This window comes from Acinonyx jubatus, chromosome B4 (genome assembly GCF_027475565.1).
Source record: "Acinonyx jubatus isolate Ajub_Pintada_27869175 chromosome B4, VMU_Ajub_asm_v1.0, whole genome shotgun sequence".
NCBI lineage: Eukaryota > Metazoa > Chordata > Mammalia > Carnivora > Felidae > Acinonyx > Acinonyx jubatus.
Genome location: NC_069387.1, coordinates 136,127,002 through 136,141,826, shown reverse-complemented (window position 1 = coordinate 136,141,826; position 14,825 = coordinate 136,127,002). Strand labels below are relative to the sequence as shown.

Below are 14,825 nucleotides of genomic sequence, written 5' to 3'. Positions count from 1 at the left end.
AACAGAGGGGGAGGTCAAGATGTGGACGGGACCTGTTTGTTTTAAGGAGCTCAAAGGAAAGGCTGAGGTCAGATGCCCGAGGCAGGGTCTGACACTCTTGCTGCTTGAAAACAGATAATCCAACCTTGAATCAAAGGAAATAATTTCCCCCACTTAATCTCCGGTGAGACAGACATCAAGCTCGCTCAGGAAACAGTTCCCAGGTTCCTATAGGAGACGTTCTAGGTTTTCTGTAACCAGGGTGTCGGGAGGCGCCCCAGGTCTGGTCGAGCTGGCCTTCTTGGGACCCCGGGGTTGGCTGAAAGATCTCTGAGAATGTTTACGTCTTGTTGACATACGTGGGTTTTTTTTTTTTAAATGTTTATTTATTTTGAGAGACAGAGACAGTGCGAGTGGGGGAGGGGCAGGGAGAGAGGGAGAGAATCCCAAGCGGGGCTCGAACCCACAAAGCCATGAGATCATGACCTGAGCCGAAACCGACGGTTGGATGCCTAGCCAACTGAGCCACCCAGGCGGCCCCAAATAAGTGGTTTCTAACTCTTCAGATGCCTGAAGTCGGGCAGGTCTGTTCAGTTTCACCCCTCTGGTTTCCAATCATGCCTTCATCCGTTCATTTGTTTATTAGCACGTCGTTATTAAGCACTTATGTGGACCAGACCCTGTTTGGGGCTCCAGGATGCAGTAGTGAGTGAGAGGCAGTTCCTTCCCTTGAAGATCATAGCTCTTACACACAAATAAATAAACAGCATAACTTCAGAAATAGACTAAGTGATGTCATAGATTTGAGCGGGTGGGGGCACCATGTAGATGGAATGAAGTTTACAGAAAGTGCAGTCAGTGTCTCCTGAGAGATCTGCGGAGCCAGGGAAGGTTGTTGGGGGGCGGACAGCAGGTGCAAAGGCCCTGGGGCAGGGAGGGGGTAGTGTTTGGGAGCGCAGGGAAATGGCGGTGGAGACTAGGGACAAAGGCCCTGAGGCAGTCATCACCACCAGCCTCCCTGCGTGGGTGGTATTGCCTTGAGGAACGTGCACAGGGACGTTTCCAGTAACAGAACATGCACCGCACGTGTTTCTTTTTCTTCTTCTTCTTCTTTTTTTAAAGTTTATTTATTTTTGAGAGAGAGAGAGAATGGAAGCAGGGGAGGTGCAGAGAGAGAGGGAGGCACAGAATCAGAAGCAGGCTCCAGGCTCCGGGCTGTCAGCACAGAGCCCGACGCAGGGCTCGAACTCACCACCCGTGAGATCATGACCCGAGCCAAAGTCGGACGCCCACCCGACTGAGCCCCCCAGGCGCCCCTGCACCACACGTGTTTCTGTTCACACGCCTCTAACTGGTGCAGTGGCTGGGTCGTCCTCCTAGGACACGGTTCAGATGTCCTCTTTTCCTGTCCTCCCGGCCGTGGAAACCAGATTCCTCTGTGGTATCTGCTTTGCTATTCCCAGAAAAGAACATCGCCAAGCAGGTTTTATGGGTCGCCGACTCCTGATGAGAAAAATGAGTTTCCCGGGGACGAGAGTCTTTCCTGAGTTGGTCCCCACGCTCTCGCCCTCTGCCGGCTGGGCGTGCCGCGTCGTTCCCCTGACCCCGGCCGTCTGCGGCCCCTCGGTGCGGGGCCATTCGTCCTGTGACGTGCTTCTGCTTGGCCCCACAGGTTTGCCACCCAAGAGAGGAACGCCCTGCTGCTCTATAATGGCCGCTTCAACGAGAAGCACGACTTCATCGCCCTGGAGATTGTGGGCGAACAGGTGCAGCTCACCTTCTCAGCAGGTGGGGCCTCCTCCCCAGGAAGGAGCCGCTCTCTGAGCCCTTCACGGGCACTCTGTCGCTTGAAACTACCCTTGTCCTTTGCAGCACCTTTAAGTGTGCTCCCTGCCCGTGCCCTGGTCCTGTTGGGGATCTGTCCTGTGGGGGGAAATGCAGAACGCACGAAGGTGTTCATGGCGGTGTTATTTATGATGCTGAAAAGACAGAAGGCCCGGCTCAGGGTTCCAGACATTGGGGAACCGTTGGGCATCTGATCTGTAGATTGGAACTATTTAAAGAGCCGTGAAGCACGTCGTCACCCACGTTGTTGGCAGAGAACGTCGATCCAGGCTGTCTCATCTGTGGCCCGCTAACCTGTGCTCTCTCTGGACTCCCCCACCCGCAGGTGAGGCTACCACAACGGTGACCCCGCAGGTCCCGGGGGGCGTGAGTGACGGGCGCTGGCACTCGGTGCAGGTGCAATATTACAACAAGGTAGGACGGGGTGCCCCCCCCTCCCCCCCACACACACCGCTTCCCGCCAGCCTGGGCGACCAGTGGCCAGGCCCCAGCAGCTCTTCTGTCTGAAGTCATTCATTCATTCATTCATTCATTCATTGTTTAATTTTTTTTTTAACATTTATTTTTTTGGGACAGAGAGGAACAGAGCATGAACGGGGGAGGGTCAGAGAGAGAGGGAGACACAGAATCAGAAGCAGGCTCCAGGCTCTGAGCCGTCAGCACAGAGCCCGATGCGGGGCTCAAACTCACAGACCGCGAGATCGTGACCTGAGCTGAAGTCGGACGCTTAACCGACTGAGCCACCCAGGCGCCCCTGTCTGAAGTCATTTATACTCCGAAATTTAAAAAGTATATACTGGCTGAAAAAGTTCTTTAGGAAGTGTTTGTTGAGGGTCTGTGTAAGTGTCCCCAAGCCCTGTGCTGGGGTCGGGGAGACTCGGGAACCCCCAGAGGTCCCCCTGCAGTGGAGGGAGGTGTGGAAAGAGTTTCTTCATTGCAGCTGCTTTGGCTTGGGTTATTGCCGGTGGCTCCGGTGGCTAAAATTCCAGGCCATTCAAACACAGCTCCAAAGCCAAGATTGTCCGTTCGTACCCGGATGTAACACGAGAGTCAGAAAGGTGGAGGAGATGCTGTGGAGGTGTGGGCAGTTTGGTTTCGTTTTATTTTGCCGTTTCCTGGCTTGTAAGGAAAGAGGGTGTGTGTTAAGCGCTTTCATCAGAACTACCCCACTTTCCATGGCTGTAGCGTTTGCAAGCCGCTTTTCTCTTTCCTGGGAAACTCCAGGGCGCCTCCCACCGAGGGTGGGCGAGAGACAGCAGCCTTCTCTTGGGCACAGATAATGAGACTTGTGCCCCTGTGTCCTGGGGGGTCAGGAGCCCCCGAGGACGGGGCTGTGCCCCGTGGGCCTCTGTGTCCCCGTAGCTCGGGGCACGATCCCTCTGAGCCCAGGGACCCTTCTGCCTGCTTGAACCTGCTGCAGCCAGCTGGACAGACAGGTGGACAGAGACACGCCCCCTGGCTTCTCCATTCATGTACTCTGGGTAGCTTTCCTGCGTCCAACAGCGATCATGGGGGCTGAGCGCCAGCTAAGGGTGCAAGCCGGTCAGAGTGGGCCGAGGGAACCCTCCCCCCCCCCCCCAGAGCCCGTGCTTCTGTCAGGGGAGCAAAGACCACATACCTGGTGCATTTTCTTTCCTGCCTGTGTGGGAACACACCTCCCCCACCAGACCCGGCTGAAGGCTTTGCCGGCCGTGGCGTCCCCATCAGAGTGCCTGCACGTAGCGAGTTCTGGAATCTGCCGATGGCCCAAACAACAGTGTGTCACAGTTGGGCGGGGTCGGGACCGCTGACTTGGCTGCCCCTGCCTGTGCCCTACTGCACCATCCCTGGCCGCCACCCGCACAGAGGGAGCACCCACCCTCCAGGGGCCTGCCTGCCGGCAGCCAGCTGTTAAACACCACAGCCAGGCAGCCCCCGGCACGTCCCGGAGGAAGGAGCCTCCCTCCAGGAGGCACGCAGAGGTGGGTCCCCGGCAACCCGCCCCTTCCGTTCCCAAGGCCGGCCTTTCAGCAGCAATGAGCCGCTGAGCCAGACCCTCCGCGCCAGGATTAGGCCTTTCCTTTCCTGGAGCTCAGCTGTTTCCTCTCTTGCCTGAGGTTATTCGATGGAGGGAACCCAGCAGTGTTCACTTCTATCTTAAGGCCTCCTTTGTGGGGTTTGCCGGCCACACAGTCGGGGAAGTGTTCGCAGAGATGATGCACCTCTGTCTACTGGGGGGGGGGCGGGGAGCAGGGGCGGGTATTTTTTGTCTCGCTGCCCGAGGCTCTTCTCCAGATGCAGCGACGACGATCTGAGTGGCCCACGGCCAGGGGTAGGCACATTTGTTTGCAGGGGTGAGAGGGCTGCCCGTCCCAAGGCAGGACGCCCCCGGGATAAGGGGTGAAGGCAACCCAGAAAATGGACCCTAGGGGCTGGTTGTTCTGCCCTCCGGCCTCTTGTTTTGTGGTCCTTGCCGACTGTGGTCCTCGGTGAGGCCTCACCTGCAGGCCACAGGTCTCCCCAGTGGCTCAGCCACGGGCCCCTCACCTGCACTCCATTTACAAGACAATGTATCTGAATAATTCAGGGCTGTCAGGGAGGGTAGAATGGTGGAGAGTCCCGCCCCTCGCTCTGGTTCACACGCCCTCCCTCCTGTGTCTCCCAGGCGGGTCTGCTCTGCGTTGCCTGCGTGGGAACTCCCTGGCCCCCACGGACCCTGCCCAAGTCTTCAGGGGGCGTGGGGGCCTGGGAATCTGCCTGGGCCTTTTTATCAGGCAGGAAGCAGGGAACCCTCAAATAGGATGGTCCCAGCAGGGCTTATCCCTAAAATAGGGTGTGGGGCATCCACGAGGGCTAGTGTGGGACCCTGGACTGGTGGCCGCAGCGGGGCTGTGGCCGTGGCTCCCCTCAGGCCTGGAGGAACAAGGGGACAGCAGAGCCCAGAAAGACAGAGACCTGGAGAGAAGCCACTTACATGGAGCAGTGACCTTCCGCAGAGGCTCTCCTGACAGCTTGCCCTGCCCTCCCCCTGATCTCCTGTTGGGCTCCCATTGGCCAAAGCCAGCCAGAAGCCGGACACAGCAGGCCCTTGATAAGGTCGTAGGGTCGGCCTCCCACGCAGAGAGCAGGCAGTCAGTTTACTTTTTCTCCGCTTGATGACGTTGTAGACGAGAAGGTCTGCAATTCACCTTCCGTGAGAGGAAGGTACACTGGAGTCTTTTCTGGAAAGGTGTTTCCAAAGCAGCCTCTTTGCACAGGCATGTTGAACTTTGTCAAGCTCGGCGGAGCCCCTCCCGCACCCCCCCCTGCGGAGGTTCAGGGCTGGTCTGGACTATTTGTGATCCTGACTCCTGACTCTGTCGCGGACGTGCATTGTTTCCGAGGCCCTCTTAGAGGATAAACGTGTGCACCGCCAACTCGCAGAAGAGCAAACGCACCTGATGGGAGAGGTTTGCAGAGTATTTGGAAATGACGCTTTATTCCAAACTCGGGTTTGGCCGCAGGGTGGCTGCGGGGTGGGGAGACTCAGGCTCCCTGTGGAAACGGCTCTCACGTGGGCGTCTCATCTCTTTGCTGTTCCTGCGGAGGATTCTGTGCAAGGGGGCACTGGGTCCCTGAGCACGGGCCTGCTGTCGTGCTGGGTGTCTGCAGGGGTCACATCGAGGCCCCTCGCCGTGCCCCAGGACCTCTCCGCCGGGGCTGCGGGCATAGACCCTTGTTAATGAGAGGTTTAGGATGGTCCTGGGGAAACCAGGATGGCTCATGTCCGCCTTGACCGTGGCATCAGGGGGTGTCCGCCCAAGCCAGCTGTGCGCCCCGGGAGTCTGCACAGACGTGTAGACTGGGCAGACACGGACGTGCCAGGGAGGCGTGCTCCTGGGACACATCAGGCAGGGTGGCCTGTTTGGGGCATGGGGCTCGAGGAGAGAGTGGGTGGTGGGAGTGGTGGTCACACAGGGCCAGATCGGCTGGGGGTTTTGATGTAGGATGAAGAAGGGGTTGAGGAGGGCGTGAGGCGTGTTATGTAGGTGTCCGCACCTCGGGACTATTGACGCCTGTCATTAGCGCCTCATTCTTTGTTTCCGAAGGGTGTTAAGCAGTGACCCTGACTTCTATCCATTAGGTGCCAGCAGCACCCCTCGTTGTGACAACCAGAATTGTTTCCGTCTATTGTCAGGTGTCCCCACAGGTGCCTCAGCAGGGGAACTGATGCGTTGGCCGGCCGTACCCACCTGGATGGGACGGTGGAGTCCCTTGAGGCTGGGCTGGCCACACGGTCCTGGGTAGGCTTGGCCCGTGCTGGCTCGGGGCCACTCCGAGATGATGTGGGCTGCGTTTAGTAAGCCCGGAAAGTATTTTCATTAAGAAAGGAGAGCTCGAGTTAAATGGAAACCCCCTCCAGCATCAGTATTCTCTCCTTCTGATTGGACAGAGCATCCAAGTGCTTCAGATTTCCATGACCTTGGTGAAAGGGGCTGCTGGGTGTCGTCAGGACCCTGCCCTGTGTTTCTGGAAGTCACTCATAAGCTCTGGGGTCTGAGCCGCACATTAACCTCCAGGAATCTCGAAGGGAGTGGGTGATGTGCGGGGCAGTGCAGAGGAATGACCCCACAGGCTGCCCCCTGGGCTCGGGGTGGGGGTCTCCCTCTGCACGGAGTGCTCCAGAAAACCCAAGGGTTTCTGCCCAGAGTCTTGTGTCAGGCTGGTTTTGATGGGAGCCCTCCTGGGGGGTCATTCCTACAGACCCCCTGTGGTTCAAGTGTGTGGCCTTGGGGTTGTGGCTGCCTGGTCTCCCTGATCACTCCTTGCAGCCCTTTCTTCATGCCGTGTGTTCACTCACCGATATGTGGAGCGTTTATTGAGTGTCTACTGCATGCCAGGCACTGTTCTAGATATGGGGACGCACAGAGCACAGAAGGGGTAAAGCCATCACCTGGGAGCTCCTGTTCCAGAGACGGGGGAGGGAGAGAGAAGAGGGAGGAGGAGGGAGGGGAGGAGAGGGAAGAGGAGGAGGGACAGAGAAGGAGCAGTGAGCACCTTCCTTGAGCTGACTCTTCTGGACAAGTCGGCCTGCATGACCTCGCCCCTCCCCACCCCTCCAGCAAGCACTGGGCCAGGCAGGGGAGGTGTGGGGCTTGTGTTGTTTGGGCTAGAGCCCCCCAAGAGCCTGTCCTTGTGAGATGTGTCCAGAAGGGTGGAGAGTGGCTGTTAATAGAGAGTGATCGGCATGTGCTGCTTTCTGAAACGGTGCAGATGTCAGCAGCTGTTAACTGTTGTTTTTCATGAGAAGGGACACGTAGTTCTCTTGTCGAGTCCGACTTAGGGGGAAGCGGAGAAGTTATTTGGCAGAATAGAGGGTGGTGCAGCCGTGAGGAGGAATGAAGTCGATTTCTGCGTGCTGACGTGGAAACGATCTCTAAGAATGTTGTTCATGGGTTTAACAACCACACTGAAGGCCGGGTTGTAGACCGCACACTTTTTAATCTCAAATTGCAAACTTTTGGAAGAATCGCAAAGTTTAAATAAGAACTCATTCCCTTTGACCAGATTCCCCAGTTGTTGACATTGTTCCACGTTTGCTTTATTATTTTCTACCCCCGCACACATAGCCTCATGTTTCACCTGCTGGTCTGAGCACCCTCGATGCTCACACCTGTGTCAGGTGTCACTGTGCTGGATGTCGGCTGTGTTCTAATTCCGTCAAGCTCTCCCAATGTATACGTGTTTTTTTGTTTTTTGTTTTTTTTTTTTTTTTTGCTAGAACAAGGAATTCTCTCTTCTTTCTATTCATTTATATTTGGTATGGTTTCACAAATTCCTGTCTTACTCAATGGACCATAATCTATCCTTTTCATTAATTCGATGTTCAGATTAGTTCTTGTTTGGCCCGTGTCTCAGATTTGGCCAAAGGGACACAGGTGTAAGGGCCAGCTGTATCTAGCTCCGGCCTTTTGACTCCCCTCGCCATTTTTATTAGTGCGCCTTTGCTGGTTGGCACAAAAGGACGTTCCAGGCTTATCTGGTCCTCAACCCCAGCCCTGGAATCAGCCATTTATCCATAGAACTCTGGATTCTTTTTGCGACAAACGGCATTTAGAAACCAAGATTCGGGTGCCAGGTGTGCTTGGTGCTGCTGGGGTGTCTCACTCTCTATTTCTTTCATAGGCAGAGCTGGGACATGTGTCAGTGTGTAGTTGTGTGTGCACAGACTTGTATGCACACATGGAAGTTCACGTTTGTTTCATCTCTACTTGTTGAAAGCCTCAAATTCCATCCAACGTAGGCTCATTCTAGTGTTTTCCTCTTTTCATGTTTGTAACCCTCTTCTCTCAGTGAGAAACCTGTTCCCATTAGCCTCAATCTGGCCATTTATTTTCTCACTCCACCATTATTTAAACAATGTGCTGGCCCACTAGGCCACCACCTTGCAAGCCGCTCCCTCCCTGGGCCTGACTGTACCACTGACTCCAACAGGTGCCAGGAACAAGAGGCCTTAATGGAGATTTGGCTAATGTATCAAATTATTCAGAAAGTAGAGGAAGGAAAGAAGGAAGGAAGTTTGTTATAAAACTTGTTGTGAATTTGTAGGCAATGAAAATACAAAATGCCAAAATATGCAGGATGCAGCTAAAGCAGTACCATGAGGAAAATTCATAGCACTGAAAAAATACTATCAGAAAGAAAGTCTCAAATCAATAATCTAAGCTTCCACCTCAAGAATCTCCAGTAACAAACACACTGAAGACCTGGTTGTAGACCGCACACTTTTTAATCTCAAATTGCAAACTTTTGGAAGAATCGCAAAGTTTAAATAAGAACTCATTCCCTTTGACCAGATTCCCCAGTTACTGACATTTTTCCACGTTTGCTTTATTATTTTCCACCCCACCCCCCCATATGTCCTCATATTTCACCTGCTGGTCTGAGCACCCTTGATGCTCACACCTGTGTCAGGTGTCACTGTGCTGAATGTCGGCTGTGTTCTAATTCCGTCAAGCTCTCCACACGTGTGAGTTGGCAAAAGAAACTCAAAGCAGGCAAGCAGATGGAAGCAAATAATCAGAGCAGAAATCAGAGGAGTTGAAAATAAAAAAATACAGAAAATCGATGAAACAAAGAGCTTTGGAAACATCAATAACACTGATCACCTTCTAGCCAGATTGACGAGAGAAGGGAGACAACACAGTTCCCAGTGTGAGGAATAAAACAGGATATCAGCACAGACCCTGCAGACACTGGTGGTTAGTGGAAGAATTCCACACGCAATCCTCTGTATGGGCATTTAGGACCCAGACAAAACGGTCCAATTTCTCAAAAATGCAAGCCACCACAACCCACCCGGTATGAAATAAAGAATTGGACCACCTTGCTGTTCAAGAAATGGAATTTGTCATTTATTAAAGGACATTTTTTTAACATTTTATTCATTTTTGAAAGAGAGAGAGAGAGAGAGAGAGAGCGCACGCGCGCAAGAGCAAGAGTGGGGGAAGGGCACAGAGAGAAAGGGAGACACAGGATCCGAAGCAGGTTCCAGGCTCTGAGCTGTCAGCACAGAGCCCGACGCGGGGCTTGAACTCATGAACCGCGAGATCATGACCTGAGCCGAAGTCAGATGCTCAACTGACAAAGCCACCCAGGCGCCCTTGGAATTTGTCATTTAAACACTCCCCAAAATGAACCCTCCAGGCCCAGATGGTTTCACTGGTTAGTTCTACCAAATGTTTAAAGAATGACACCAATTCTATACATCCCTTCCAGAAAAATAGAAGAGGAGGGGACGCTTCCCAGGTCACTGGGGCATTAGTAGTACCCTGATATGAAAACCAGATGAAGACAGCACAGGGCACCAGAGGCTGGTGTATCTCGTGACCCCGTGCAGCTCATGTCCCCGTGGAAGCCTGTACATGGCATGTTCACAGCAGTCCCGGACTGGACTCCGTGGGTGAACACTTAAAGGGACTGTGGTGCATCCCTTGCGTGGAATGTGGGCTGTGACTCACGGTTCTTGCAGCAAAGACACATGCTGAGTGACAAAAGCCAGCCTCACAAGCTTAGGTACCGCATGATCCCATTTACAAAATGTTCTGGAAAGAACGAAAAGGACTGAATTGGAGAAGAGAGTAGTAGTTTTCCGGGGCCGAGGTGGGGGCAGGAGGGACGCAGGTGTGTCTGTGGAAGGACCACAGGTGGGGTCCTAGTGATGATGGAACATTCTCCATCCTTCTGTGATAGTCTTCTGTTTTGCAAGATGTTTACCGTTGGTGGAAACCGGGTAAAGGGCACATCAGATCTCTCTCGTTATTTTTCTCAGTTATGTGCATGTCTGTGACTATCTCAAAATAAAAGGCTCGACTAAAAGAACCTTGAAAGACATGGGGCACCTGGCTGGCCCAGTTGGTGGAGCCTGCGTCTCTTAATCTTGGGGTTGTGAGTTCAAGTCCCACGTCGGGTGTAGAGATTACTTTAAAAAACCTTTAGGGACACCTGAGTGGCTCAGTCAGTTAAGCGTCCAACTTTGGCTCCGGGCAGGATCTCACGGTTCATGGGTTCAAGCCCCGTGTTGGGCTCAGTGCTGACAGCTCGGAGCCTGGAGCCTGCTTCGGATTCTGTGTCTCCCTCTCTTTCTGCCCCTCCCCAGCTCGCACTCTGTCTTTGTCTCTGTCTCTCTCAAAAATGAATAAACATTTAAACACATTTTTAAAAAATAGTAAACTTTAAAAGTACTTTGAAAAAAATATAAATATGTGCTGGCATATGCATATTTTTTTTCTGAAGGGTATCCCCCTGAAAAAAAAACAACAAAAAAACCCCAAACCCATCAACAGCATGTATCAGAAAACTTTTGCTAGGTCACAAATCACCGTAAAGCATGGTGTCTTAAAACATCAGATATTTATTATTCCTTGTGATTCTGTGACAGAAGCATTGGCTGTGGCTCTTTTGTAAACAGCCTATCACATGCTGGACAACTTTGGGGGAGAAACATGAGAAAAATGGTATGTTTTGTGTTCATTTTGTACCTTTCTGTGATTTTTTTGTGTGTTTTACATGCTCTAAATTTTTTTTTTTTACGTTTATTTATTGTTGAGAGACAGAGAGAGACAGAGCAGGAGCAGGGGAGGGGCAGAGAGAGAGGGAGACACAGAATCCGAAGCGGGCTCCGGGCTCTGAGCTGTCAGCCCAGAGCCTGACGCGGGGCTCGAACTCACAGAGTGTGAGATCATGACCTGAGCTGAAGTCGGACGCTCACCTGACTGAGCCACCCACGTGTCCCTCTGAGGGTCACTTTTTTTTTTTAATTTTTTTTTAACGTTTATTTTTGAGACAGAGAGAGACAGAGCATGAACGGGGGAGGGTCACAGAGACAGGGAGACAGAGAATCTGAAACAGGCTCCAGGCTCTGAGCCGTCAGCGCAGAGCCCGACGTGGGGCTCGAACCCACAAACTGTGAAATCACGCCCTGAGCCGAAGTCTGACGCTTAACTGAGCCACCCAGGCGCCCCCGTGTTTTACGTGTTCTTAAGAGTATAGCAGGAATGATGGGTGATGGGACTACGAACCAATTTTGTTTTCTTCCTTTTAACTTTCTGTTTAAAAAAATCGTTTGATTTAGAGAACGTACGAGACAAAGAAGCCAAAGTTTTACAAGTTTAGGAACACTTTTGCCGAGGACATCAAGGTGGGAGACGAGAGAGGCCAGGTGGGGGTCTGTCGTCGCCGCCCCCGCACGGGGGTGGGGGGTGGGGGGTGGCATCACACTGGCTTTGCTTCTCCCACGGACAGAGCTGCACAGTGACGTGTGGTTAAGGTTTCCTCTGGGCAGGGTCACCCCGTTCATCCTGAGCCTCCAGTCTGGAGTTTGACTGCTTTTGTTTCCTCTCCGGCTGCGTTTCCACGGATACAGCCAGTTTCTCGGGGACCAGAATGGCCTCCGCTGTGTCGGCCCCCGTGGGTAGTCGATAAATCTCGAACAGCCATGCTCGCATAACAGGTGCATTCCATTTGCCCATCAAATCGGAGGGCAGTGTCTGTAACCACGTTGTCCTTCATCTGGGCCTGGAGGGGTCGTGCCTCCCAGGGACGCCAGTGGGCGGAGAGAACAGTGTCCTGAGTGGCCTCTGGGAGGGTCCAGGTGGGGTGAGGGGCCCGGCCTGCGGGCGGCCGAGCGGCTGGAAGTCGCCTGCTTCTTCTCCAAAACACGGCCTCGGCAGATGGTAGGCAGCCACCTGCTGTGGAAACATACCGATTCCCCGGGACACACACAGCCCCACCCTGGGGCTTTTGTGTCCACGGGCTGTGTGGAGAGCCCGCCTCCACCCGGGCTCCTGGTCGCGTGGCGGTCACTGTCCTGCACCTGCTGCCTGCCTCAGCCCTCCATCCGTCCCAGCTTTCCCGGGCGCCCCTCCCCCTCCCAGGCTTCCTCTCTTTTTTTTTTACCTCTGCCCTCACCCCCCGGACGAGGACATTTACCGACTGGGGTCCACACGTCCACCCATGAAGGAGGAGGAAACTGAGGCTCAGAGTGCGGCCAGGAGGGTCAGGGCTGGGGTCCAGGGGCTCTCACCCACTCGTGGGCTCTGCCTTCTGCAATTTGGATCCAAGGGCTAGCACAGATTCCCTGACCCTGGGGGCCTTGGGAGAAGCCAGGGGCCTGTGGGGTCTCTGTGCTGCTGTCTGGACTCTGGGAACCGAGAGGGGCCTGTCAGGGTCCCAGCAGGAGCAGACAGGGCTTTGCAGGAGTGTGTGTGTGTGTGTGTGTGTGTGTGTGTGTGTGTGCGCGCGCACGCACATGCATGTTAGTGAATGTGAGTGCGTGCGAGTGTGCACGTTTCCCATAAGCCCTTCTTCTCTCTTTGTCTGAGGTGGCTTTTTGGAAAGGTGGCCTGTGGCCTGTAAATCTGTGCATTCTAAGTGACCTGGTCATTGCCGAGAGCTGTCATCCTTTCTCTCCTGGGAGGAGTGGGTTGAGCGCAGAGCCTGCCCATGGGCCCGGGTCCCCTTCTGCGTGTGGCCCCAGCAGGCCCGGGTGTGTGGATCCCACATGCGGAGTGACGTGAGCTTCTTATCTAGTGCCTGAAGGTCCCCCCAGTTCGTGTCGAGCAAAGCCCCCAAGAGAAGGAACGTTACCCCAGCTTTTTAAGAAAGTGCTGTTTAAACTCCGGGGACCCCAATTTTAAGCCCTCTTATTTGTCATCGGAGAAAAGACCACCCTCTGAGCAGATCTGCACAAACTCCCTGGCTCCCAGAAAACCTGGGGGGCCTGCTGGCCGAGCAGCGGGGGGACCTGCCTCCTGCCGGCAGGGACCACAGCGGAGGCTCCCGGCCCCCTCACGGACCCCAAGAGCTTTTGTCTGGTGAAGGGTCGGGCTGGTGAGCGGCTGGCACCGTGCCCCGTGGATCTTTTCCAGAACAAAAGTCATCCCCACGGAGATCAGGGGCCCTCAGGAGATGCCGATTTGTATAGAGTGCCGAGCACGCAGGCCGCCTTCCAGCCCTCGGCTCCCACGTTCCCCCGCGTGTTGTGCGTCCGTCAGAAACGCACAGGGTTCCTCCTCTACCTGTGGCCACAATCGTGCGTCAACTGGAGTTAACCACCTGCCCGAGAAACAGAAGACGCTGGTGTGATTTTTTTTTTTTTTTAATGAAACTCCAAAGCGAGCAGCGGATTCTGACGTTTGTCGGAAATCTTTTCTTCTTAAAGCTCCCCAAACAAGAGGAATCTGCTGGCACAGTCCAGCACGTTCTCGGAGAGCGAACAAAGGAAGGACCCCGGAGCTCTGGCCGCTCCGCGTTCAAGCCCCGGAGAAGAATCCGAGCCTTTCCCTGGAGATGCGTTCACGTGCAAACTGTTGACTGCTCCTTTCTTCTTCAAAGGCGTGAAAAGAAGTTTGTTGTTTTTTTAAAACCACAGGAAAACATACAGAAGCAAAAATACAGGGAGAAGAGCCATTTGCGCGGTTTTCTGGCTTTTCTTCCCATCCTCGCCCAGCAGCGCGGCAGCCGTGAACTCTGCGGAGCGCCCCCTTTGCGCCCGGGGTGGTGCCACGGCCTTCGCGTTCATTGTGCGTTTCGTCCCACGAGGGAGGCGCTGTTTTCACCCCTGCTTCACAGAGGGGCCTGGCGGGCAAGGCAGCCAGGTGACTTTCCCCAGTGGGGTCAGGATGCGAACTCGTCGGGGGCTGTGGACGCTGCTGTCCCGTGTCCCCCGCCGGCCTCAGGCCCTCCCAGCTGGGCCTCACGTTGGGGCAGCCAGGCCAGCTCCAGATACACTCTGCAGAGGGGTTCAGATCCACTTCTCTGTTTTGTTTCCCAGTGACCTTAGAGCGGGTAGCTGTGAACTTTGTGGCTCTCCGGGAGGAGCTGCCCGGCTCGGACTGGTACGTAATCCACACCAGGTCACCAGCAGGTGAGGGAGTCAGGAGCGCCTGCCCCCCTCCTCAGCCTCGCTGTGGGCAGGAACTTGGCGGCCAGGAAGTGACCTGCCTGATGTCCCATCAGGCGTGCAGGCAGCCATTTGCTGCCCGTCCCCTAGGGGGGGATGCTGTGTCCCCAGGAATAGGTTCCCGGCGTCTTTATGGAAAAAAAGCCCAAAATGTCTGGGCTTGTTTTGTCCTTAATATATAGATATATATACATATTTTTAATTTTTAATGTGTATGTTTGAGAGCGAGCATGAGTGGGGGAGGGGCAGAGGGAGACACAGAATCGGAAGCAGGCTCCAGGCTCCGAGATGTCAGCACAGAGCCCGACGCAGGACTCGAACCCACAGACCGTGAGATGGTGACCTGAGCCAAAGTCGGATGCTCAACTGACTGAGCCACCAAGGCCCCCCTGTCTTTTTGTCCTTGATATTCAACTCAAGAAGTATATATTTTACAACTTAATTTTGGGAGACCTCGGAGTTTCGGCTGGCAATTTAGTCGACTTCTTAAAGCTGCTGAACAGGCCCCAGCCCCCCCCCCCCCCGATTGACAGGGCAGATGAGGTGGAACAGGGGAGTAAGCCGTGGCTTCGGGGCTGCC

General features: G+C 54.3%; 1 protein-coding gene across 3 annotated transcripts in view; it reads left to right on the top strand.

Annotated features, from left to right (window-relative positions):
• Positions 1-14,825, top strand: part of CELSR1 (cadherin EGF LAG seven-pass G-type receptor 1) — a 134,591-nt gene that overhangs the window by 72,500 nt on the left and 47,266 nt on the right. For all 3 annotated transcript variants that reach the window (XM_053199528.1, XM_027070428.2, XM_053199527.1), the window contains 2 exons: positions 1,652-1,767; positions 2,150-2,238. In XM_053199528.1, coding sequence (XP_053055503.1) covers positions 1,652-1,767; positions 2,150-2,238 — 205 coding nt within the window. The remainder of the gene's footprint in view (positions 1-1,651; positions 1,768-2,149; positions 2,239-14,825) is intronic.